The 26911-nt window shown below is 40.1% G+C and overlaps 1 protein-coding gene across 6 annotated transcripts; it reads right to left on the bottom strand.

The window, feature by feature from the left end:
• Positions 1 to 65: 65 nt before the first annotated feature.
• On the bottom strand, positions 66 to 26524 carry LOC307040352 (solute carrier family 41 member 1-like). 6 transcript variants are annotated; one of them, XM_079683099.1, is made up of 13 exons: positions 26451 to 26524; positions 25339 to 25395; positions 24876 to 25005; positions 21654 to 21809; positions 20863 to 20970; positions 18313 to 18384; positions 17369 to 17513; positions 16359 to 16505; positions 14833 to 14977; positions 13852 to 13931; positions 8253 to 8387; positions 4639 to 4787; positions 66 to 1798 (listed from the first exon to the last, which is right to left on the bottom strand). In XM_079683099.1, exons 2-13 carry the CDS (start codon positions 25386 to 25388, stop codon positions 1625 to 1627), a joined length of 1491 nt encoding a protein of 496 aa, XP_079539225.1. In that variant the 5' UTR covers positions 25389 to 25395; positions 26451 to 26524; the 3' UTR covers positions 66 to 1624. The 6 variants fall into 6 exon arrangements, with proteins under 6 accessions (XP_079539225.1, XP_079539226.1, XP_079539227.1 ...); XM_079683100.1 differs by lacking the exon at positions 8253 to 8387; XM_079683101.1 differs by lacking the exon at positions 21654 to 21809.
• Between the last annotated feature and the right edge of the window lie 387 nt (positions 26525 to 26911).

The raw sequence follows: 26911 nt of genomic DNA, 5'->3' as shown, positions 1-26911 counted from the left end.
TTATTGGTTTGACTTTGAAAAGGCAGCATCCCATATACTCGACACACTACACAGATATCCTTCAGAGTATTCAGTTTTTTATTTCAGCGACACATTATGCCTACATTTCCTTTTCTACAAATGTAAAAGCAAAGTCCACAGTCACGCTTGATGCCACTGTGAAAATAGGACTATTACCATTTTTGGATGCCATTCTCAGGTCAGTAAAGACGAGCATTTCTCTGAAAGTGAATACTAAATCATTTGTTGACAAAAATAGAACAACAGACTATATTCAGTGGAACTGTGCTTCACAACAAATAAAAATACCATTCAATAAAGGCTTATTACGGCTTAAAAGGCACAAACCTAGGCCACAAAAAATAAACATTCATCATGACGGTGCAGCATCTGATCTGTGTTACGATACATTAACACACAGTTACATATAATTATTGCCTTTAAGGGATATTTCGGATATTTTGAGGCTGTATTGGGTGCTTCTCTATAGTCAGTGTTGGCATGCAGCAGTTTGGAGAGGCAGACAGGAGGGTGTGTGTGTGCGTGTGTGTGTGTGTGTGTGTGTGTGTGTGTGTGTGTGTGTGTGTGTGATCCCTCTGTCTCACAAACTCTAGATAATATGCATGGACACACGTTAGCTTAAGCTACTGTGGCACCTTGTCTGGTCGTCTCTGCCATCAGTGGGTGAAAGTGTGTTTTGTAGACGCAGTACATTAAACATTTACAGGAGGACATATGGAGCATAACAAAAACCTAATTCAGCCTAAAATGATCAATATCACTTCCAAAGGGCCCTATTAAGCACATGGTTAGGTTCATATGTGTATGTAGTGTCTCATGTCTCCACGCTTTCATGTTTAAAAAGCTCTTTATTGTTCTCGTACTGCCTTTATACCTCTTTTCACCCTCTGTTTAAGGGTCTTTTTAAGAAAACCAGTTCAGTTCCCTCTCGGTAAAGAGGTGAAGATATTCAAAATAAATCATACATTTAAGATAATAGATTTTTAGGTGGCAATGATTTATGTGCCGTAACTTCTGTCTGCTTTTCCATATTTGACCTTGCTGACCACCTCTACTGTCTGTTAGACACTGACTATGGATTAGTACCTCATACAACCTCACTACAAAACACCTGAACCATAGGGACTGACAATAGGTTTACAGATGTGTCGACAGGTAACAGCTGTTCTACAGTAATCCAACTTTTTGTTTCTACTGAGCAAAGCTGGAGGGTATCGATTGGTTCAGAGTACAACTACTGCACTGTGATTTAGCAAATATAGAAATCAAAAGTCCACACTTTCATCACCATATTCTGTCTTGTTTTCAGCCACTTTTCCACTACACAGTTACACAGTGCCTCAATCCAGAGCACAAAGGCATATTCTGAGCAAAATAATCTCAGTTTGTCCGTGCAAAATGCTATAAATAAATACAATTCTATCCCTTTTCAGGAAAGAAAATCTAATTTGGATGCCCAGTTTTGAGGCACAAATATAACAGCATACTAACTTCCTTTGTTTTTCAATCAGCACCTTCCTTCTCAAACCTAATGACTTTGTTGCAAGTGTGTTTAATCCACTTGCATACAGAGAACAATGCCCTCAGGGAGTCTGTTTCAAACTCAAGACCCAGAAGAATTGAACATCTGGATGAGTCTGAAGCTCAGAGCCAGGAAGCCGGTCCCCAGCAGGTCTCCCAGAGCCGTGAGGTACGGGATGGAGAAGTTATCCGGATCCAGACCTCTTCTCCAGAGCCAGCGCACCATCAGGCCGGCCACGTTCAGCAGAATCACCACCTGGAAGATATGAATGGTTACATTACATGTTACTTGTTTTATACTCAATACTGTGGACAATCCCCACAGGAGCAATTTGGGGTGAAGTGTCTCAGGGACACAACGACATGCTGACTGCAGTGGGGTTTGAACCTGTGACCCCCTGATCCCAACACCAACACACTAGTCTGCTGTGCCACAGCCTCCCTTACCTTTATGAATCCCCAATGGCCTCATCAACAAGGCCCGGGACCAGTGTTGCCAACTCCATGGTAAGGAAGTGGGCTAGCTATTGGCTGTCCCAAAAGTCACTAGAAGTCGCTAAATGACGCAATCGTCTAATTTGCATATTTAGCTATTTGCATGTAGTTGTAATGGACGCCACAAAAAGTGGGGAAAAACACAGTGGGAAATAACTGGAAAATCGCCAGATTTAGCGAGAAATTCGCCAAGTTAGCAACGCTGTCCGGGACCTCCACTGACAGTGACTTTGTATCCATCATGGATCCTGTGGGTATTGTCCACAGCACATGTATGATATTAATGTGTACTTGTAAAGCGCCTCGATGGCTTTGAGGTGTGAAGATGGGCGGTGTGGCGCAGTGGGCTGTGCATTGATCATCACATCAAGGGGGCGAAACCCGCCCCTGCGTCTGTAAAGCCGTTGTGTCCTTGGGCAAGACACTTCACCTGAATTTGCTCCTGTGGGTATTGTCCACAGTACATGACCATTACATGTATGTCTGATATGTATGTGTATCTGTACAGCGCGGTCATGGAAAAAAGCGCTATAATACATATAAGGAATTATCCACCAGCTTTTTGCACATTTTTGCACAGTCCTCCACTTTAAAATATAATACACTGTAGTTTGCCGTATACTCATTATCCTAAGTGTTTTTGTTTATTAGCTTTTAAGGTTATTTGAATAGTTACATTTACATTTGGTGTAAATACTTGTCTTTAGTATCCTTTGTCAATGCTAAACTGTTTCTTAAAAGTATTTATTTTGTATTATAAAACGGACAAGTCAAATCAAGCAATCTGATTGGTTCTTAGCCGTGATATACTGAGCGTATACCACGGGTAGAATTGTAAGTTACTTTTCACAACAAGTCAGTATCCCTCCGCATCTGAGAAAAACAGTATACCGTTGGGCTGAAAAGCAAACTGCCTCCGCTTCGCGTCGGGCCGAACCACGCCCCTTAGCTGTGATATAATGAGCATATACCACGGCCTGTCGTGAGCTATTGCTTGATTATCCTTATTTCAGTCAGATAACTCACGTGTTTCTTAATATGTTTATTATAAGCAGCATATCGTTTGAGTTTGGCGTCTAGGCTCGGGCCTCATCACTCCACAGATTTACAAAGAACATTGAGTGATGATTAGATAACTATCCCTCTAGCCTACAGGTGGAAGCTGGGGTGGAAGCTGGGGTGGTGGGGGGGGGGGGGGGGGAGGGCGAGCAGCAGCAACATGAAACACAGCAGCAGGATCATGAACGTAGCAAGTGAACACAGCAGTGGCAGCAGCAGCATAGCAAGGCAGAGGCAGGAAGACCTGGCAGCTTAAATAGAACGGCATGTTTCGGAGAATGTGTTTGGTTGGTTGTAAGAGGGACGAGGTGCGTCACGTGTTAATGTATCATTGGTGCTCGAGTTGACTGCCTGAACTAGCTCGCAGGCTTCGCCCCATTTATGTTTCTTTTTTTTCTACTTTGTAACTTGTGTTTTTAGATTGTTTATGTTCGGACCACCAGACACCAAAGCAAATTCCTTGTATATATCCTTGTCCTATAAACAGTATATTTGGATAAGACAATGGCTAGATATGTTTCAAATATCAGAGATTGGTGTGAAAGCAGTTAAAGGTCTCCTATCATGCAAAATGCACTTTTTGATGTCTTTTATACATAAAGATGTGTCCCCGGTGTGACGGGAAACTCACGCAGCGTCAGGAAATAAAACCCTCTCTCTTTACCTCCGTACCCAAATCTTTAAAAACGGAGCTACATCAGAAACAATGCCCGACGGTTTTGGACGTAATATGGTCGGTGTTGACATTAGCATCGCTAACACTCAGAGCTAACCTGTACTGGAGAGCATGTGTGTGAAGAAGCAGGAAGTAAAAAGGAACTCACCTTGTGGTATAACCGGCAAGAGAGAAAGCCTTTGAGCTCCATACTGTTTCAGAGAGAATCCTTGATAATCCATGATATGGCGTTTCATCACGGCAGCATTTAGTTTAGACAGTAGCTGCCGGGTCCCGCATGAGCTCCGCCCCCTCTTTTTTTTGTTAAAGCTTTATTCCCCAAATCAGCACTTTTGAAACAGGAAGTGAAATAGAGGGATATGAGGCATGGCTAGAATGGGTGATCTGTTTGGTATTTAGAGCAAAACACTTCATAGACATGTTTTTTATATATTTGTATATATCTGAGACCTATGCTATTGCCTAAAAATAGCATGATAGGTGACCTTTAAGGTACATTTGAATTTGCCATATTTTGTCTATACATGTGCGTTACAAACTACTTTTTTTAACACAGTATAAATACTAAAAAACTAAAAAACATGCCTTTTAAGCGTGTGTCAAATCCAAAAGCAGTTTGTTTTTTAATTATAAGTAAAGGAAAAAACATAAATTGCTGCGGAAAAAAGAGACACACCAAATCAATATTATACTAATACAATAAAAACCAAATTAAAACCCAGATAATTATCAAATAATAATAATTTTAAGAGTAGATAAAGAATCTCTTTATATATCTTAAATACATTCAGATTTAGAGTTAGATTACATCTGATTGTAAAAACGGTAATATATAAAGGAGTATCCTCTCTCTGTTTCTCTCTGACCTGAAGCAGAGCTGCACACAGGTAGCAGATGATGAAGGTGGTCGTCATGGCGATGTGGCCCCCCTGCAGCAGGTGGATGGTGAAGAGGAAGAGCAGGTGACCCGGGACCACGAAGAGAACCAGGACTCTCGCCGATTTGGAGTTAACATCTGGATAAAACATAGAAAGAGAAGAAACAAGATGTGTGAGCTAGTGCGTCCAGTTTCTGTTTCATAAAATATGTTCTTGTGTTTCTTAGAACAGTTTTTGGCTTGTGCTTGTATCTGTTTAAGGAAATGATGGGTAGCTGAATTTTGATGTGTTCATTTTCACAGCTGAATAAACTATGGTCAGGTGATTGCTTCCTATGAAGTCTGTTTCATTCTTCTAAGTTTTTAATACTTTAATAACTTCAAAAACACACTTGTTTCTTTTTACAGATAACTATTTACTTGTTTTGATGGCACCTTAGAAGGAGTAGCTTTAATCTTCTCGTTGTACTTGTATAATGTCAATACATGCTTCTAATCTAATCTAATCTAAAGTCTGTGTGTAACTAGAGCTAACAGCTGGTTAGCTTAGCTTAGCTTAGCAAGACTGGGTAACAGCCAGCCTGCCTCGGGGAAATGAACAAAATCTGCCTTCTGTATTACAGGCTATTTCTTTAGTTCACATGTTAGGGATTGGCATTTGTTCATGTTCATGTGTTTGAAATACTATCTGGCTCTTAAGATGCTAAATGCCCTTGTTATTATGCCCCAGCTAGCATGCTAACGTTATCTGTCTGACATCTTGTGCCGGGCAATTAGCATACAATTGGGTTTTTTGAAGCTAGTTTGCTTAAAAATGCTGGAAATAATTAAATAAAACACACTTAAAATGTCCAGGAGAATCTTGCCCATGGATGTGTTTTAAAACCGCCAACTGCCTAATTGTACGAGTATGTTCTGAATCCGCTGTTTTGTTGTTACTGAAAATGGAAAATATGATTGCTTTGTTATATCAATACGGTTGGTACAATACGATTCTGCAATAAAAATATTCTTAAAAAAAAAAAAATGTCCAGGAGAGCTACAGACAGTCTAAGTCAAGTCAAGTCAACTTTATTGTCAATTGTCTGGGCGTGAGAAACAGACAGGGAGATCGAAATGCTGCTTCTCACAATACCGAGGATTAAAAGTTCAGAAAATACCTACATTATCACAAGTACAATAAAAACGTGTTATAACTTCCTTTTAATGAAAATGAGCTACTGGAAAGGTTCGTGTCTTTTACATGTTGTGATTTGATTGATGTGACTTTAATAAAACTCTTACATGTTTGACTCCCTTATTCCTTTTGTACAGAGGTGGGAAGTAGCAGAGTACAAATACTTTGTTTCTGTACTTAAGTACATTTTTCTGGTATCAGTACTTTACTCCACTACTTTTTTTTCTGAGGACTTTTTACTTTAAATTCTTACATTTTGAACTCAAATACCTGTACTTTCTACTTCTTACATGTTGAACTCAAATACCTGTACTTTCTACTTCTTACATGTTGAACACAAATACCTGTACTTTCTACTTCTTACATGTTGAACTCAAATACCTGTACTTTCTACTTCTCACATGTTGAACACAAATACCTGTACTTTCTACTTCTTACATGTTGAACACAAATACCTGTACTTTCTACTTCTTACATGTTGAACTCAAATACCTGTACTTTCTACTTCTCACATGTTGAACACAAATACCTGTACTTTCTACTTCTTACATGTTGAATACAAATACCTGTACTTTCTACTTCTTACATGTTGAACTCAAATACCTGTACTTTCTACTTCTTACATGTTGAACACAAATACCTGTACTTTCTACTTCTTACATGTTGAACTCAAATACCTGTACTTTCTACTTCTTACATGTTGAACACAAACACCTGTACTTTCTACTTCTTACATGTTGAACACAAATACCTGTACTTTCTACTTCTTACATGTTGAACACAAATACCTGTACTTTCTACTTCTTACATGTTGAACTCAAATACCTGTACTTTCTACTTCTTACATGTTGAACACAAATACCTGTACTTTCTACTTCTTACATGTTGAACACAAATACCTGTACTTTCTACTTCTTACATGTTGAACCCAAATACCTGTACTTTCTACTTCTTACGTGTTGAACCCAAATACCTGTACTTTCTACTTCTTACGTGTTGAACTCAAATACCTGTACTTTCTACTTCTTACATGTTGAACACAAATACCTGTACTTTCTACTTCTTACATGTTGAACACAAATACCTGTACTTTCTACTTCTTACATGTTGAACACAAATACCTGTACTTTCTACTTCTTACATGTTGAACACAAATACCTGTACTTTCTACTTCTCACATGTTGAACACAAATACCTGTACTTTCTACTTCTTACATGTTGAACACAAATACCTGTACTTTCTACTTCTTACATGTTGAACACAAATACCTGTACTTTCTACTTCTTACATGTTGAACACAAATACCTGTACTTTCTACTTCTTACATGTTGAACACAAATACCTGTACTTTCTACTTCTTACATGTTGAACTCAAATACCTGTACTTTCTACTTCTTACATGTTGAACACAAATACCTGTACTTTCTACTTCTTACATGTTGAACACAAATACCTGTACTTTCTACTTCTTACATGTTGAACACAAATACGTGTACTTTCTACTTCTCACATGTTGAACACAAATACCTGTACTTTCTACTTCTTACATGTTGAACTCAAATACCTGTACTTTCTACTTCTTACATGTTGAACTCAAATACCTGTACTTTCTACTTCTCTCATTTTCCAAACAGGCTGGTTCCTTTAGTCTGAATGTGTGTTTGGTGGCGTGATCATTATTATTTAGAGTCATTGCGTGCCTATTGATTTGAACACGATCCGTGTATCCATCATTTCCTGGTCTTCTCTAAAGAAGAGGGACCAATGGAAACGTTGTCATGTTGCCGTTGGTCACCATGGAAACATTCATGAGCTAACAATGACATTATTGTTCTATTAATATAAAGGGAGGTCAGGTACTCTTTAAAACAGCTGCTAGTTATGGGTACTTTTTACTGAAGTACATTTCAAAGCCTCTTTACTTTTACGGCCCCTACGCACGGCGGCGTGCGTTGCCGCTTCTGCCCATTCACTTTGAATGGGGTGACGTCACGATTCGCCGAACTGCATTGTGGGAGCAAAGCGTAGCTTCTCTCGCGGTGCTCGCTGCAAAAGTAGAGCAATGTTCTACTTTTGATGCCTCGACGGAGGCGTCAGCCAATCTAATCATATGCCATTGCAAGCTCTAGCCAATCAAACCGCGTGCTTGTGTGTCTGGGGCGGGAGATTAATGTGATTGGTTGTTGGTCGAGTTTCAGCCCCCCCCGCCGGCAAGCGACAACGCACGCCGCAGTGTGTAGTGGTCGTTACTTGAGTAAAGAAGTTTAGTCAGTACTTCTACTTTTACCAGAGTATTTTTAAACACGAGTATCTGTACTTCTACTTGAGTAAAGGATGTGTGTACTTTTGCCACCTCTGCTTTTGTATTCATAACTCCTGATGAAGGACACCTGTATTCCTTCTGTACATATTGTATACATCTGACCTGAGGAGCAGAGGGTAGCACAGGGTCCGGGACAGTTTCCACTCATCGTAACGGGAACAGATCCAGGAACAGTCCAGCAGTGAAGGTACGTGGACATCCTGCTGGCTTGAATGGCAACAAGATTTCCCCCTACGCCTGTTTTAATGGACAAATTTGGCACTTATCAATAACGAAACACACATTTAAAGGTCTCTGTTGCTCAAAATACCAAACAGATCACCCATTCTAGCCATGCTTCATACCCCTCTATCTCAGCCCTGTTAGAGAAGTGCTGATTCTGGGTCTGTAGCTTTAAAAAAAAAAAACGAGGGCTCATGCAGGACCATCCAAACCACACCAAGGATGATTTCTGAAACAGTCTGGAGCCCAAATGCTTTTTCTCTTGCAGCTTTACCACAAGGTGAGTTCCTTTCTTTATTTCCTGCTTTTTTACACATGCTCTCTCCAGTACAGGTTAGCTCTGAGTGTTAGCGATGCTTGCTAATGTAAACAAAGACGAGATTACGTCCAAAACACGCTGCGCATCGTTTCTGATAGCGACGTCTCTGATAGGGCATCATATCGGACGCAAACCTGGATCAGCTCCGTTGTTCACCCGTTTTTAGAGATGTGGGTAGCAGCAGTATTCGTTTATTTGTCCCCGAGGGGAAAATGGGTTGCAACACAAGGCATTTAAAAAGATAAAAAATACGTCACTGACAACAACATAGACACAGATTAAAAAGAACAGACATAAAAAAAACAGATATCGGCAGACATGACAATTTGAGAGAGGGGGGGGGGGGGGCAGTGCCAGACCAGCTGGGTAAACAGTGCGTCCTAGCCATTATTGATTCAGGAGTTTGTTGGCTGGTGAGACGGATGACAGCCTAGGTCTGTTCTTTTTTAACAGAGGGGCACGATATCGCCGCCCGGATGGCAACAGTTCAAAAGAAGAGGCGAGACGGTGCCTCAGGTCCCTCACAATATCGTGTGCCATTTTTAAAACTCTGTCCTTGTATAACCTTTCTAGACTAGGACATTAGATTCCTGACACTTTACTGGACAATGATACGGCCCTCCTGACTGGCTTTGTCTGCGCCTCAGTGGCGTTGCCGAGCCAGCATATGATGCCGAAGGAGAGCACACTTTCAATAAAAGCAAACATCTTAACCATTCTGTACCAATCATTTACGTAAAAAGAACATTCTTTGTTGAGACTTAGCGTTTACTTTCTCAGACCAAACTCTGAGCTTGTGGTCAAGCACGACACCAAGATACATTGTACGGAGGAAAACAGAGAGGGTTCTGTTTTCTGACACTTTGTGAGTTCCCTGACACACCGGGGCAGAGGCACATATCTATGTATAAAAGACATCAACAAGTGCATGATAGGAGACCTTCAAGTAAACTAAGAATACAACCATAACAACTTCTAGTTCATTTCAAGATTGGATTGGCAGTGTGGACAGAGGAGACGCCTTGGTGTCCAAGATAGAGATATGATACTTTTGATTTAATACAAATAAGTGCTTTCAGAGGAGGGTTTTAATATTTGCCATATGAAAGGCTGAGTAGTCACTGTTGGACATTTGATTTAACACTCTGGCAGAAATTATTCACTTTTTAAATGTTGTTTTTTAAATCTGAATGCTTGGGAAAGGCAGTGTGGATGTTGCGTCATATTCTTTGAGTCACGGCTCTCCCCTCAAGCTGATTTCATTAAAGCAGCAGAACAAAATGTCTTTGTTTGCAGAGCTTCGAAGCATTGGATCATTTTCAGTTAACATCGGGAGTGTTTCTGGCTGAGCAGTTGTTTACTCAAGTATTGTAGGCCTTTTAAAGAAGACATTTGAAGTACTTTTCTTCAGTATTATCTTTAGTTTTAAGTTACCTAGTATTCATATATCAAGACAAAGATTTTACACTTTTACACCACATCATTAAGAGGGAAACATAGTGCTTTGTACTACATTGTGCTGCTTGCTGTAGCCCCTTTGCTCGTGTGATATGATACGCTCACATAATAGGACGCCATACTATAATCTACAAGGTAAAGTATGTAACATTTCCTCAACATTAATGAACTACAACACTTACACATTTTACATTTTACATTTAATGTAATATTCCATTCCCTACATTCTTAATGTAAATAACATCCTGCTTTATATTGAGTCTAAAGCCCTTCAAAAGTATTTTATTGTCAAAGTTTATAGATTTCTTTTTAGCTTCAAGGTCGTCCGCAATGTTCTACTTTGTAATGCTACTTAAAGGGGACCTATCATGCAAAATGCACTTTTTGATGTCTTTTATACATAAACATGTGTCCCCGGTGTGTCAGGGAAATAAAACCCCCTCTCTTTTCCTCCGTACCCAAATCTCTAAAAACGGGGCTACAACGGAGCTGATCCAGATTTGCGTCCAATATGACGTAATATCTGAAATGTGGACCCACGGCCCTATCAGAAACGTTGCTATCAGAAACAATGCCCGACTGTTTTGGACGTAATATGGTCGGTGTTTACATTAGCATGGCTAACACTCAGAGCTAACCTGTACTGGAGAGCATGTGTGTGAAGAAGCAGGAAGTAAAAAGGAACTCACCTTGTGGTATAACCGGCAAGAGAGAAAGCCTTTGAGCTCCATACTGTTTCAGAGATAATCCTTGATAATCCATGATATGGCGTTTCATCACGGCAGTATTTAGTTTAGACAGTAGCTGCCGGGTCCTGCATGAGCTCAGACCCCTCCTCTTTTTTATCCTTTTATGTTCAATCTTTATACCAAAATCAGCACTTTAGAAACAGGAAGTGAAATAGAGGGATATGAGGCATGGCTAGAATGGGTTATCTGTTTGGTGTTTTGAGCAAAACACTTCATAGACATGTTTTTTATATATTTTTATATATCTGAGACCTTTGCTATTGCCTAAAAATAGCATGATAGGTCCACTTTAAATTGTATTTTGAGATGTTTCAATTCTAGTAGTGTTTATTTCTACTCTTTACTTTTTATTTATGTGCAATGCCTTGTTTTGTTTTGTTGTTTTTTATGCTGCTGCAACGCAAACATTTCCCAATTTGGGATCAATAAAGTACCTCTTATCTTATCTTAGATGCAGCAGGTATTCTTTAGTGATGAAAAGGGCAACTAAAACATACTATAATATTAAAACACTACAAAAAAGGCTTTCTACATAATGAGTGTTTAATCTTTTGATGATTTAAGTACAATTTGTTGAAGTAAAATGTTTCGTTCAGGACTTTTATTCGCACTATTACCAATAATTAATTCTAGAACTGCCTCCTGCAAGCTCACTTACTTTTAATGTGCTTGTACTTATTTTGTACAGCGGTTGTTCTCTATTTGATTTAATTACACATGCGTTTGGCTCTCTTGTTATTTCTTAACCCTTTTATCTGCACTATCCCTCTTCCGTTGTAATGTAATTGTAAACGTACCCGATGTGAGACGAATAAAGCATTCATTATTCGGATTTAGATTTGAGTCTTTTGTATTTAAGGAAAGGATTTGAATACCTCTTCCAGCTCTGGGTTCTGGTCCCAAAGGAGAGGAGAGAGCTCTGTATTGTAATGCAAATTCACTTCCTGTACGGGGGGGCGGCGAAAAATGCAAGAGTCTTTGGTAGCACTGAGGTTGGCAGAGATGCTACGCTAACGGGAGCTAACATAGTTGGCATTCTGATCAGGCCTGTGGTTCATGTAAAGCCCTCCATTGTAATTCCTCTCTGCTTAGTATGCTGCTTTGTGGTTCATCTGTTCCTCTACGCCTCTCTGAGGGTCCTTAAATATCTCATGATTTAATAATAGCCCCAAATTTGGAGGCCCTTTTAAATAATTGTAATGGGATTAGCTGCTGGGCGTCCGCATGCTCCAGCGGTTTCCACATAACATCAGTTGGCATTATGGATGATAACGAAGCTAATTATGAATGTCTTCAAAGATAAGTTCTGTTGAAACACCAAAACCCCAAATCCCAGCGCTGTGGGATCGAGCAGGAAAACATGTCACTTTGCTTTAAACGTGTGGAAGAATTAATTAATTAATTAATTACGTAAATTGTTTCCGCTTCAGCTAAGAGGATTATATCTTAAACAAAATGTACTTTACCCTAATTAATCAAAGTTATCGTCCTAATTTCATCACCCCTGAGGTCTCTTAAATTAGGATCCTTCAACTGAACACTTAATGCATTCCTGCTTAAATGCAATGTCGTTTTTAATCAGTGGTGGAAAAAGCATTAATATACTAAGCTGAGTGAAGGCAATGTGAAGTACAAATAAAAGTCCGCCATTTAAAATAGGATCCAAGTAAATGTGTCATTTTAAAGTTTGAAAGGAAAGACTGCCAAGATGGAAAAAAAACATTTAGTTAATCACTAACTTAGCAATATATTTAGCAATAGTGCAGTTTTAAGCAGATACTGGGACATGTGTTAGTGTTTATATATCAGCAACTACTGTCACAATCTTTTGACATACTATACTCAGGGTTCCTGCAGGTTTCAGCAACTCAAATTTAAGACTTTTTAAGACCACTTTGAATAGAATTTAAGAACTATTTCACGGCAAGAAAGTATGAAGGAAAATTGCTATGAAAGAAAAATACGTCCCATAATTACTTTCAAGGTAAATGTGTGTGTGTGTGTGTGTGTGTGTGTGTGTGTGTGTGTGTGTGTGTGTGTGTGTGTGTGTGTGTGTGTGTGTGTGTGTGTGTGTGTGTGTGTGTGTGTGTGTGTGTGTGTGTGTGTGTGTGAATCTTTCATCGTTGCTGTTGTACGATTGGTGTTTAACTACGGTATTTAGCGTCCACATTTTTTATGGAGAAAGGTGCGGCGGGCTTCAAACACGTTCCCCTCCACTGGTTTCAACCAAGCACTAAATTCGATGTTTTCCAACCAAATACGGTTGAACTTACACTTCCCCATATTTATTTGTAAGTAGATTTGAAGATAACAAGGTTTCTGACTGGCGCTAGCTGAAGCTTGGTCGCTAGGTTACTAGCTGGGTGTTCTCCGATAAGGGGCCGGGGGAAACAAAGTTAGTGATTACTGGTTCCATGTTGATTTATTTCAATAGAAATTGTTGGGGGGGAAACTGAAAGGCTCTTACCGTACTGGTTACTTTGCAGCCCGGACATTTCTCCCAAAACACATTTAGACGTGATCGCAAAACAGAAGTACCTTTCAAATCCCATCAATTTTAAGACCTTTTAAATCATATTTAAGACCTTTCTTATTTTTTTGATCATATTTAAGATTTGTTAAGGCCTTCAATTCTGATTATCAAATGTTAGACCTTTAAAGACCCCGCGGGAACCCTGTCTACTATTACCTTAAAAAAATAATCACGTTGTAAACTATACTATGACTTTTTAAGGATATTTTCAACATATTATACTATGAGCTTTCTCATGATATATTTGTCATTATTTTTTATCCTTCATTATATTTTCGACCAACTTTATTCTGACTCTTTGGTCATACTTAACTTTTTTTCATATTTTTGACCATTTATGAAGTATTTGTATTATACTTATTACGCTTATACATAGAGGGGTTAATGTTAAATCTTTAGTGGAGTTCATCCTATACTCACCGTTGATGACGGGAGTGAACACGGCCATCCCTTCAAAGTTTGGATTGCTCACCGTCTTATCCAGAATCAGACCACCAATACTGGAAGAAGACAAGATACTGTACATCTGGATCTAAAACAGCAACATTCCCGTAATTCAACATTTAAAATGAGAGAGGCCACAATAATCATGTGGTATATAAATATAAAGATATTGTGTCAGCTCTAGTTGAGGAAGTTTCAAAGTACACTCATCCTTTACTCAAGTAGAAGTACAGATACTCATGTTTATAAATACTCTGGTAAAAGTAGAAGTACTGACTAAACTTCTTTACTTAAGTGAAAGTAAAGAGGCTTTGAAATGTACTTCAGTAAAAAGTACCCATAACTAGCAGCTGTTTTAAAGAGTACCTGACCTCCCTTTAGATTAATAGAACAATAATGTCATTGTTAGCTAATGAATGTTTCCATGCTGAACAACGGCAACATGACAACGTTTTCATTGGTCCCTCTTCTTTAGAGAAGACCAGGAAATGATGGATACACGGATCGTGTTCAAATCAATAGGCACGCAATGACTCTAAATAATAATGATCACGCCACCAAACACACATTCAGACTAAAGGAACCAGCCTGTTTGGAAAATGAGAGAAGTAGAAAGTACAGGTATTTGTGTTCAACATGTAAGAAGTAGAAAGTACAGGTATTTGTGTTCAACATGTAAGAAGTAGAAAGTACAGGTATTTGTGTTCAACATGTAAGAAGTAGAAAGTACAGGTATTTGAGTTCAACATGTAAGAAGTAGAAAGTACAGGTATTTGTGTTCAACATGTAAGAAGTATAAAGTACAGGTGTTTGTGTTCAAAATGTAAGAAAAGTAAAAAGTAGTCAGAAAAATAAGTAGTTGAGTAAAGTACTGATACCAGAAAATGTACTGAAGTACAGAAACAAAGTATTTGTACTCCACTACTTCCCACCTCTGAGTAGCACGGGTGGGCTCACCTGCTGATGGACATGGCCATGATGACTGGCTGCCAGCCAGACTTCAGGACTTCACTGATTGGTGGAGAGCGACGAGCAATAATGACCCAGAGCGGGATGAGAAGCAGGAAGAAGAGACAAACTGCAGGAGGCAGGAACCACACGTCTGCAGAGAAACACAGCAGAGGACATCTTTAAGTTTCTCTAAATACACTCGATGGAAGAGAAATTTCAGTTTTTTGAGAGTGGAACAATACATGAGAGATTGTGACCATGACAGAAATGATGGAAGCCTTAACTGATGCTGACTGTTGCAGACGTTTGATTGAATCTAAGTTTGAATATGCTGCCCTCCTCTGGCCCAAATACTCTCTAATCACCACTTTACTGTTTCTGAATTCCTTTTTCTTGCTTTTCTCTCTCTGCTTTCTTTTTCTGCTGATGTTCAGGTGTATATCAGTATGTAGTGTCTCTACTTTAAAGAGTCCTCTCCTGCTGATGTTCAGGTGTATATCAGTATGTAGTGTCTCTACTTTAAAGAGTCCTCTCCTGCTGATGTTCAGGTGTATATCAGTATGTAGTGTCTCTACTTTAAAGAGTCCTCTCCTGCTGATGTTCAGGTGTATATCAGTATGTAGTGTCTCTACTTTAAAGAGTCCGCTCCTGCTGATGTTCAGGTGTATATCAGTATGTAGTGTCTCTACTTTAAAGAGTCCTCTCCTGCTGATGTTCAGGTGTATATCAGTATGTAGTGTCTCTACTTTAAAGAGTCCTCTCCTGCTGATGTTTAGGTGTATATCAGTATGTAGTGTCTCCACTTTAAAGAGTCCTCTCCTGCTGATGTTCAGGTGTATATCAGTATGTAGTGTCTCTGCTTTAAAGAGTCCTCTCCTGCTGATGTTCAGGTGTATATCAGTGTGTAGTGTCTCTACTTTAAAGAGTCCTCTCCTGCTGATGTTCAGGTGAATATCAGTATGTAGTGTCTCTACTTTAAAGAGTCCTCTCCAGCTGATGTTCAGGTGTATATCAGTATGTAGTGTCTCTACTTTAAAGAGTCCTCTCCTGCTGATGTTCAGGTGTATATCAGTATGTAGTGTCTCTACTTTAAAGAGTCCTCTCCTGCTGATGTTCAGGTGTATATCAGTATGTAGTGTCTCTACTTTAAAGAGTCCTCTCCTGCTGATGTTCAGGTGTATATCAGTATGTAGTGTCTCTACTTTAAAGAGTCCTCTCCTGCTGATGTTCAGGTGTATATCAGTATGTAGTGTCTCTACTTTAAAGAGTCCTCTCCTGCTGATGTTCAGGTGTATATCAGTGTGTAGTGTCTCTACTGGGACATGTCTCCATGCTTTAATGCCCCTCTTTTCACCCTCTGTCTGAAACCAGAGCCCATCACGTATGTGTATGCAACTGTTAAATAGTGACGTCAATATTTTCTGGAAGTAAAGGAGTCCAATGAAAGTGTTTCAGGGAAGAATAAAGCATGTTGTCTGATGTCAGGTCTTACAAGAGCTTCACGATATTCTCTGTAACGTGTGACCTCTGACCTCTGTAGCAGAAGAACAGCCTGCTGACCCCAGAGAGCAGAGACAGAGTGATCAGGTCTCCCAGCGACGCAGCGATGGGCGTGGCCACATTATCCGGGTTGATGCCTATCTTCCTGGATCCAAGAATCACCGCCACCATCACCAAACCTGACGAAGCACAACGCGGAGACTTTTTAACAAACGGTTATGAATCTCCACCTTTTCTCAAAATTCAAACATTCTTTATTGGCATGAAAGTTATAAGAAACAATGTTGCCAAAGCATCAACAAACAAAATAATTACACAATAATATGATATACAAACAACATACATTTCAAATTGTTACATATTAATGATATGTATACAGTAATATAATTACACTTGTGCGTGTGTGTGTGTGTGTGTGTGTGAGTGTTTGTGTGTCTGTGTGTCTGTGTGTCTATGCGTGATTGTGTGGGTATGTCTGTGTCTGGGTGCGTGATTCTGTGGGTATGTCTGTGTATGTCTGTGTGTGTGTGTGTGTGTGTGTGTGTGTGTGTGTGTGTGTGTGTGTGTGTGTGTATGTCTGTGTATGTCTGTGTATGTCTGTGTATGTCTGTGAGTGTGTGTGTGTGTGTGTGTGTGTGTGTGTATGTCTGTGTGTGTGTGTGTGTGTGTGTGTGTGTGTGTGTGTGTGTGTGTGTGTGTGTGTGTGTGTGTGTGTGTGTGTGTGTGTGTGTGTGTGTGTGAGTGTCTGTGAGTGTCTGTGAGTGTGTGTGTGTGTGTGTGTGTGTGTGTGTGTGTGTGTGTGTCATTCACTGTCCCTCAGGTTGTGGCATGTGTATACATATTGGGCAGCAAGATGTGCCTTGTGTCCTTCTCCCAGGAGTATTTTTAACCTTGAGAGGTCATTAACCTCAGAGTTCAACTTGTTAAAGTAAATGCTCCTGATTTCATTGAAATGTTTCACACTTTAGGAGGAAGTGCATCTCTGTCTCAGTTTCTCTCTGTGTTGTTCATTCCTCTGCAGCAGTGATGCCTTTTCTCTGACCTAGAGTCAGCGCAGCGATGAAAGCCGTGGTGACGCTGCTGGCACAGAGGATGGCAGCCTGAGTCACGTCCACACCCCCCCGGGTCAAAGCCCCCAGACACACGGCAGCAATGGCCGCCAGGAAGCCCACCACTGTGGCCTGGACCTGGGGAAGAAGGACAGACCGTTCGTTGATCCATAGCATAGAGTTTATTTCTTTATATGCAGACGTTTGGAGTAACGGATTAGATGTAACGGGATTACGTAAAAAGTAACTGTATTCCTTTACAGTTACATATCTGTTTGCACCTCGACATATTATCTATTATTACAACAAGGAGTATTTTATTACACTGTACAGCATTCAATTACCTGCATTACCACTCATTGATCCATAGCATATAGTTTATATATTGTTATATGCAGGCTTGGGGAGTAACAGATTACATGTAACGGGATTACGTAATTAGGATACAAAAAAAATTCCCTTACAGTTACATATCTGTTTGCATCTCATATATGTAAGCAATAGCTCACGACAGGCCGTGGTATATGCTCATTATATCACAGCTAAGGGGCGTGGTTCGGCCCGACACGAAGCAGTACAGCATTTCAATTTACATTAAGCTTATCTTATTCTATTTACTTGTGTATACAACTATTTTTATAGTTTTTTATGTCTTATATATTTATGTTTCATAACTACACTGTAGCTCTGCATAGGACAATAAACCCCTTTGAACTTTCATATCTCCATTTGGAAAACAATCTGTTATCCTGAGTGTAATTGTCTGAGAGGCAAAGTGAAGTTCGAGGACGATGTTATCGCACCGGCAAACCTTCCTGAAATAAATTGAATTGTCTAGAAGCCAGCAGAGTGATGTAGTGTGTGATTATGAAGATGGAGTGTGTGCGTGTGTGTGTGTGTGTGTGTGTGTGTGTGTGTGTGTGTGTGTGTGTGTCACCTGAATGAGAGCCAGGTTACAGAGCACCATCCTCCACTGCTGCTGAGCCTCGTCCAGCTGCCCTGTGTTCGCCTGTGGATACAAACAGGTTCCCGTAATCACAAGTTCACCTTGCACATTTATCTCTCACTACTTCAACATCATAGCACAATTACCCTGACAAATGCCCTGATTGGTCGAGAGTGTAAATCGCAATTATCACTGACGATGTGATCAGGGGGGTTTCTCGCTGAGGATGAAATATTACCAAAGATGCGGAAGTTACATCACTAGCTACCTAAAGCATGTTTTTCTAATGTAATCTTTTGGGAAGGTGTTTATTGTAAATAGCACGCCCCTTCTCAAGGACATGTTGCGTGACATGCCAATTTGACAGTGACTTGTTTTCTTTCCATTTTTGTTACATTTCAAAGCCAGCAATATTAGACTCTCACAGCAAATGCTCTGAAAGACAGGTGACATATTATTAAGAGTGAGAAAAGGAGTGTACAAATAAGGAAGGTGAGATGAAATTACATTTAGCTGAGGCTTTTATCCAAAGCAACTTACAATAAGTGCGTTCGACCAAAAAGATACAAACTTGAAGAAAACAGAATCATATAAGTACATCAGGTTTCATAGAGCCAAACATTTCAAGCGCTACTCAACTGGCTTTAGATAAGCCAGCCCTTTATTAGTATATAAGTGCTTTGTTAGTAATTCTATCGCTCGAAGTGGAGTCGAAAGAGATGAGTTTTCAGTCTGAAGAAGATGTGTAAGCTTTCTGCTGTCCTGATTTCAATGGGGAGCTCATTCCACCATTTTGGAGCCAGGATAGCAAACCCACGTGTTTTTGCTGATGGGAACTTGGGTCCCCCTCGCAGTGCGGGTGCAGCGAGCTGTTTGGCTGATGCAGAGCGGAGTGCAAATTCTTGGACCAACGAACTGGAAGCTAAATGAGTAAAGACACTGAAGACTTGTTGGAAGTTACAGACGGAGAAAGGACATTTGCCTTCTTAGACTTAAAGGTGGGGTCAGTACGTTTCAGAAACCGGCTCGAGTGCACTAAAATTTGAAAGTACACAGCCAAAAAGAATCCGCCCCTTCCTTCAGACTTCCTTACAGAGCGCCTCCTCCGCGAGAGCAGGCTGCAGTAACGTTACATATCAGGCAAAGCTAAACACATCTAGGTTAGCAATACTACACAGCCAAAGCAACTCCGATATCGACTCTGGTTTGACCTCTCCTAGTTTCCACTTTCTTTTTGTTCTTAATTTGCTCCGTTACATCTTTTCTTTTACGACCAGTAGACGATGTTGAACCTAACTCTGCCATGGTGAAAGTGGCCGCCTGTTGCTGGCGAGTCATTGAAGTACTGCTGCAATGCACGCCCTATGACGGCACGCCCAATGAGGGCACGAGATACATTTGTGCGTGCACGAGATTGAAGGCTGACAGACAGGGCGGCAATCCAATCCGTTTAGCCGGGCCACCTAAACGGATTGGTTGTAGTTTTTACAGTACTACGGGTTCCACAGATGACATTTTTTTATGGATTTTTTGTCAAAGCACTTCAGATATTCATTGCTATCGGGATGTTAAGAGCATTCCATTGAATATAGCAAAAAGTGTATCTCAAGCCGGTTTCTGAAACTTACCTACCCCACCTTTAATGGAGACATATCCGAAATATGTCTCGTTTAAGGCAACACCTGCTTCTTTCTCTAGCATTGCCATTTAGTGGCACAGCCTCTGCTCAAACGAACTCTGAAGTCTCCAGAACTGCTCTTTTCACCAAGAGAAAGCCGGTAATGCAACGTTCCATCAGCAAAACTTAAGCAGTTATGTTTCTTGCAGAGAAGCAGGCTCCATAAGGCCTCTGACACATGGCCTGTTTAGTCCCATCGTTATCTGAACGTTTACAATCTTTCTTTATGCACATTCAGAAGTAAGACGGGGGTCATCTCTTAACGCAGCCAATGGAGATCCTTAGAAAACAGGCGCCATCTTATCTCTATATATACTATGCTGACCAAACCCTGAGGTCAAATGCCTGCTGTCAGAATGAGAGGTGTAATAGGAAGACGCTCGTTAAATAATTGTCTATTAGAAGGGGTGGGTCAAATGCCACATCTCGAGTGAAACTGAAAGTCAACTGTTGACTTATCTACTGTACATCGACTATTTAACTTACGTACGTAACTTAATTGACGTAACAAACGTAATAATTTCAAACCAATCAAAATGTTTTCCTAAACATAGCCAAGTTGCTTTGTTGCCTCGACATAACCAAGTCGTTTTTTTTTTAATTCACAACGTTATTGAAGTGTTTTGAACAGCGACCAAATACATTTGAAAAGATTGGAATAAAAACCGGCCATTAAATTAAGTAAGAAAACTACATTATCTTACCGGAAGTCAATGTACCGTAATTAAATCAACAAGAACTCAAAAATGCAAAATGACGAAATGTGCATGTATTGAATATGAGAGTTTCGTTTTGCATTTGAAACCGTTGTTATCATCTCCTCCTGCGTGCCGGTGTGTGTGCGTGAGTGTGTTTCCACTCACTGCTGTTGACAGTCTGGATGCCAATGTCATCTCCAGATTCCCCTTCAGCCCGACCAGCGCCGGCACCAAGATAAACACCTCGGAGATCTCCCTGAACACCTCCCAGTGCTGAAAGACACCACCGGGGGCTTTTAGTGCACTTCCTGTTCCATATGAGCTTGTTGAAACACGTCACAGTGAAACTGAACTGAATACAAATGATCTAATATATTCTTTAAACCTGAAACAATGGAGGTCAATGCTTCTAGTACCGTACAGTTTCGCTGGTGACACACACCACAATGAACCTTCTAAGACAACCTATTCTGTCAATCATTTTCAAACCCGTAGCAATGTGATTAAATATGAACACAGAATTTTTCAATCGTTTTTTTACTGGTTTGAAGTATTTGCACTCTTAATTGTTGCCTATTTAGTTTTGAATATTAATGCTATCGAGGGAAAAACAGGGGGTTTGAGAAACATACTTTTTATATTATATTACAAAAGTCCCTATCATGAATGTTCACATGATCCAAAAGGCTTAACACTCTCAAGCAGCAGTTTTAAGCAGTGCTGATTGATTCGATAACTACTTCCTAATATCTCTTATATAACTTGATCTGTCTGAGGTATTTACACGAGGTAAGAGGTGTCTGCACAGATACAGCACAATTACATTAAATGATTAGATAGTAGGTGTTTCAAATCATATCAAACCTCAGCACAACAAAATCCAAAAACGACGCCTTATACCGGTACAATCCGTACAGTTATCTCTCATGCACTTTGCCACACTTTGTTCTCCTTACTTGCACTCCATCCATGACTATCCCGGCGGCCACCATGCCCAGCCCGGACACCAGGTAGGGCAGCAGGATCTGGGCTGCGATGCTCCACGAGCTCTCGGACAGTAAGCCGTGTGCAGAGCGGGTCTGTTTACACCTGAAGCCCCTCAGCTTCTTCCCCTGGAAACGCAGCTCCAGAGAGAGATGGGTCACCACCATGGCTGAACCCCATTACCCCATCACTGCCTATTGTGTAGTCTATAGTAAGGAAGTACAACTTTTCTGTGCCTAGAATTAGGGCTCCTGGAAAGTGGCAACGCTGACAAGAGGAAGATTTTTCTTTCTTTTTTTGAGTCACAGCCGATGGTTCAAGTCTTATATGAAAACGCAACCGGCTTGTTTTGCCCTTCAGATGTCACTCCAGCACTGATTTTCGAAATGGTGGACTAATCAGAGGAAGCTGCTTTCATCCACTTCAAATCAAACACACACACACACACACACACACATTAAGACACTCACACACATGGGTCCACTTGAAAGCAGGTTTGTGAGGCCTCTTCTGACACTCTGCTACTGACACACACACACACACACACACACACTACAGCCACACACACACACACACACACACACACGTATCCCCCTCTTCATGCCTCGCTTTTCAGCAGCCGGGCGGCCGAGGTGGATCTCTGGAAGCCGGCTCTCTCTCGGGGTCTGAGGAGTTTCCAGGTCCTGTGAGATAAGGACATCCAGAAGGCCAGAAGCTTCTTCTCAGCCCTGCTGTACTGCCAATCACTGTCCTCCTTTTCTCTCCACGCCATCTTCTCCTTCTCCTCGCCACTGTGGTAATGCTCTTGGTGTTGAGGGCTCTGAAGCTCGTTCCTCATTTTGATCAGAGGATGTCCTTCCAAGATTGTGTTAAGGGACTCTGTGATGATGGACGGTTCCCTCTGATTTCCAGATGTGTCGTGACGGCGCTCTGTGACGGATGATGCTGGTGATTCAGTTTTTCCCCTTTTCTCCTGGTGAGATCACTTCAGAGCTTACTGCAGTTTCACTCTCCCTCCTCTTCGAAAGCTCCTCCTCTCAATGTCCGCCACTAAATGGGGGTGACGCACTGAGCAGCAGCAGGTGTCGTACCTGTCATTAAAACGTGGCGATGCTGCTGCAAAGGACACAGTGTTTCCTCTGGGATTGGAGGGAGGAAAGACACTTACTTTCTTTCATCCGGGTTCATTACGTCATTTGTCTGTTTTTGTCATTATCCAATATCTGCAAAGAAAATCAATACCCCCGTAACACCTGTACTCTTATTAAGGTGTACAAGGCAGACGCGTACACGTGAAGTACTGACACTTTGTTCTAGTTTTTGATCCCTTTGTTCACATAAACCTGTACAGAATGCATAGTAGGAACATGTCCTTATATACACACACACACACACACACACACACACACACACACACACACACACACACACACACACACACACACACACACACACACACACACACACACACACACACACACACACACACACACACACACACACACACACACACACACACACACACACACACACACACACACATACACACACACACACACACACACACTAGTCACAAGGACAGTGACTCAGCTGAAAAGTGTCCTTGAGACATGACTTGGATGAAGTGCTGCACTCTCTGCAGCTCCCCCTCCTGCCCTCTGGCTGTAATTTAAATTGTGAAGCAACAGCTGCTAAAAGACTGAGGGGCAAATGGGGCTTTATGGTGTTTGAACACATAAATGAGAGGATTCTTTCCTCTTCTTTAAGAGCACCTGCTGTCACCTTTTAAAGAGAACCAGAAAACAGCTAGAGAAACAGATTGGAAGCGATGACAGGCAGGCAGTGCTAATAACTGTTTGTATTAATGGACCTTTCATGTCCTGACTGCATTGGCCTCGGCTCAACTACAGTAGTACTGTAGCTACAGCTTCTGTCAACACACCTGGATATAAGTGATGATTCAATGCAGCAGTGAGAAGTCAATAAGATACAAAAAAAGATTGGATTTAACTTGCTTGCCTTCTGTATAATTGTGAGCCTAGTTTTTCATCAGTGCATAATGCAGTGTGCAATATTAAAGAAGTAAGTAATGATAACATGATCAATTGTGTGTGTATTTACACTATACTTAAGATCACTATGCACTTTACTAATGTTTTGCACTTCTGGTTGAATGTAAACTACATTTCGTTGTCTTAGTACTTATACTAATAAACACAAAGTTAAATCTTAATCTAAATAAAATAATAAATTGTGTAAAATATATGACTTTTTCGGTTGTAGGAATCATTCCTGTAGCAATTTCATCTTATTGTATTAATAGTAAATCAGATCATTTCTAAATGCTTTGCTCTATAATGTCCCTTTTTATTTAGATTTATCCCGACAGCTTCTGTCAAAGTCATTTTGAACCAACTCTTTGGCTGCTGCTGATAATAAACACAGTAGGCTACACAGACATAGTGGTGGTTGCATACTAAGCCTAAACTAACCTGTAGATTCATGTGTATCCAAACCTTATAAATGTGTTTGTTCCCATGGGGCAGGGTCACTTTTAAAAACCTGTTAGATCAAAGTGACCCTTAAACCCAATCCTCCACCAGCCCAATCGTTTCACATCAGAGACAGACGGAGAGAGGAATACATGGATGGACAGATTAGGTTACTTTTCCTGGTATCTGCTGCTAAATGATGAACCATCCAGATCTCTCAGGTCTTCTGGTCAGCTTTCTGTCCCCAGAGTCAGAACTAAACGTGGAGAAGTTCATTATGCTCCAAATACCTGGAACAAACTCCCAGAAACCTGCAGGTCTGCTGCAACTCTGACTACTTTTAAATCCAGGCTGAAGGCTTTTCGTTTTGCCGCTGATTTTAATTGAACTATTCATATTTTACACTGCACTGTAACTTTTATTCATGTATCTGTATTATTCATGTTTTATTATCTTTGCTTTCAAATGAGTTTTTTTTAAAATGCCCTTTTTGTATATGTTTCTTAATGCTCTTAATGTCTTTCATTTTTGTAAAGCACTTTGAATTGCCTTGTGTTTAAAGGTGCTATATAACTAAACGTGCCTTGCCTTGCCTTGCTTATCATTTCGCCAATAAAACAGGATTAACAACGGAATAAAATAATTGAGTCAGTCCTGCAGACTAGATTTGATCTGTATTCAGCGAGTTTTGGTGTCACTGACCTGCACCCTGTCCAGCAGCAGGCCGGCCATCACCATGCCCAGCCCGGCCAGCAGGTAGGCAGGAAACACCTGGAGACATATGAGCCTGGTCGACTCTCTGGAGGAACGGTGCAGCTTCTCCTCCTCCATCCTGTCAGGACAACTAGAGCTGCTTACCTCCATTTCTGCTCTGATGCCAACTTTCTGTCCTCGTTCAAAGCAGACTGCTGCCAACTAGAAGAGCCCATTACTGTTTGTCTTTCTCTCTGTCACACTGCCCTGTCCTCGTCTATCTGTTTCCTGGGTCAAAGACAAATACTATCATCTCTGTTGGTCACTGATATGAATTCAGGACTTATTTCCGACGAGCTACTGTATACAACTTTGTTAATCAGAATTAAGAGTTGAAATGTAATATTCATAACTGGGCTGTGTTTTCATTTGTGTATACCTACCTGTAACTCAGAAATGTTGTTTTGGTTACCTGAGAACAAGACCTTCGGGGAGAGGGTCCTCTTCTAAGGAGCTTTCCATAAGTCTCCTAAATTACGTTCCCATATAACAACAAAAAAATGGTCAATCAGGTTTTCAGGGAAACTTATTTTCTAATTAGATTTGTTTTTGATCTGTTACACAAATAGCTTTCAAATCTTATTCAGAGGAAATTCAAATACAGGTCATTGATGGGTGGGACAAACAAACACAGGAAATCTGGGTACCTGGGCAAAGCAATACTTAGCACCAATTTATTTTATATGTACGTATGTAACCTGCATAACATGACATCTGTATTATTTGAAAGACAAACCATGATCTACATAATCATTTATTTGTTTTGTTTCAATATATAACGCTAACTGCTTGTTTAAAACTGTGACTGTAATCTGGGATAAGATTTGTGTCCCTCGTACCAAAATACAGAATAGAGTTAAATTGTATCATAACATCATTCTTTTTTTAGGACACAGGGTTTACATGTTGCTGTTCCTACAGTAGAAAGCAAAATCTTAAAGATACAGTAGAATAAAGTACGTTTAAATTATGAATAATCCTTGTGAAACGAAATGCACTTTTTAAATCGTTATTAGCAGTTCAAAAAACTATATTTAAAGAAAAAAACACACTGACATAGAAAGCTTAATAAAAGAGGAATTTCCGCAGCCTAAGTTTGAAGTCCTTCACCACTTGTAATACAAATAAACAACCAAACAAGCAATGACAAGTAGTAACTGAACACACGTCCACACTGCACAGTTGTGGGCTGATTAGCTTAGCGCTAACGTTAGCTAACAGGAATGCTTTGGTTTTAGTAAAACATAGCTTTAAAAAACGATTATTTCAGGAGAAGATAGAAGTTGTAGTTGTGAAGTTTTATAATGTCATTCTTATCCACTGTTCTTCATCACCTCTGATTACTAAGACACTCTTAACAAGCAAGACAAGTAGCTAAACACACTTGCTCTGTTGTAACTAGCTTAGTGCTAACGTTAGCTAATAGGTGCTCTTTAGTACTACCAAAACATAGCTTTAAAATTATTATTTCAACAGAAGATAGAGGGCGTAGTTGTGAAGTTGTATAAAGCCATTCTTACTCACCTCTACCACCTCATTAATCCAGTTTATTTTTCGACCTTTAACAATACACCAGGGAAATTCCATGAAATGTTGCAATTGTCCTTTGCCTGTTCATGTAATGTTCATGTTCAATTTTCTTGTCCAATATGTTGTCTTCTGCCTGTTCACCCCCTTTCTGTACTTTTAATTTTTTTTTGTAAGCGACTTTGGGTTATTGAAAAGCGCTATATAAATAAAAGTTATTATTATTATTATTATTACTAACAGATGATCATTTTGTGATTTGATGATGGGCAATACATTTTTTTTTCCTGGAAAAAAATAACTAAAAGTTACTTAAAATATAAAGTACAATTAATTTAAATGATGATATACCATGTCATAATGAGAAGTTATTTTTGAAATAAAAAGTTAGAGGAGTGTTACGAGTTACATTCGTGTGATATTTGGATATAAAAAAATACATTCTTTGATGGCAGATG

Source organism: Notothenia rossii (assembly GCF_949606895.1).
Source record: "Notothenia rossii genome assembly, chromosome: 5".
Classification (NCBI taxonomy): Eukaryota; Metazoa; Chordata; class Actinopteri; order Perciformes; family Nototheniidae; genus Notothenia; species Notothenia rossii.
This window is presented reverse-complemented; position numbering and strand designations above follow the sequence as displayed.

Coding starts and splice junctions, on each gene's coding strand:
- LOC307040352 (XM_079683099.1), bottom strand. CDS start 25,388: ATGGAAAGCTCCTTAGAAGAGGACCCTCTCCCCGAAGGTCTTGTTCTC. Junction 21,810..24,875: donor TGCTGCTGGACAGGGTGCAG/GTCAGTGACACC, acceptor CTGCGTTTCCAG/GGGAAGAAGCTGAGGGGCTT. Junction 20,971..21,653: donor TAGTCATGGATGGAGTGCAA/GTAAGGAGAACA, acceptor GGTGTCTTTCAG/CACTGGGAGGTGTTCAGGGA.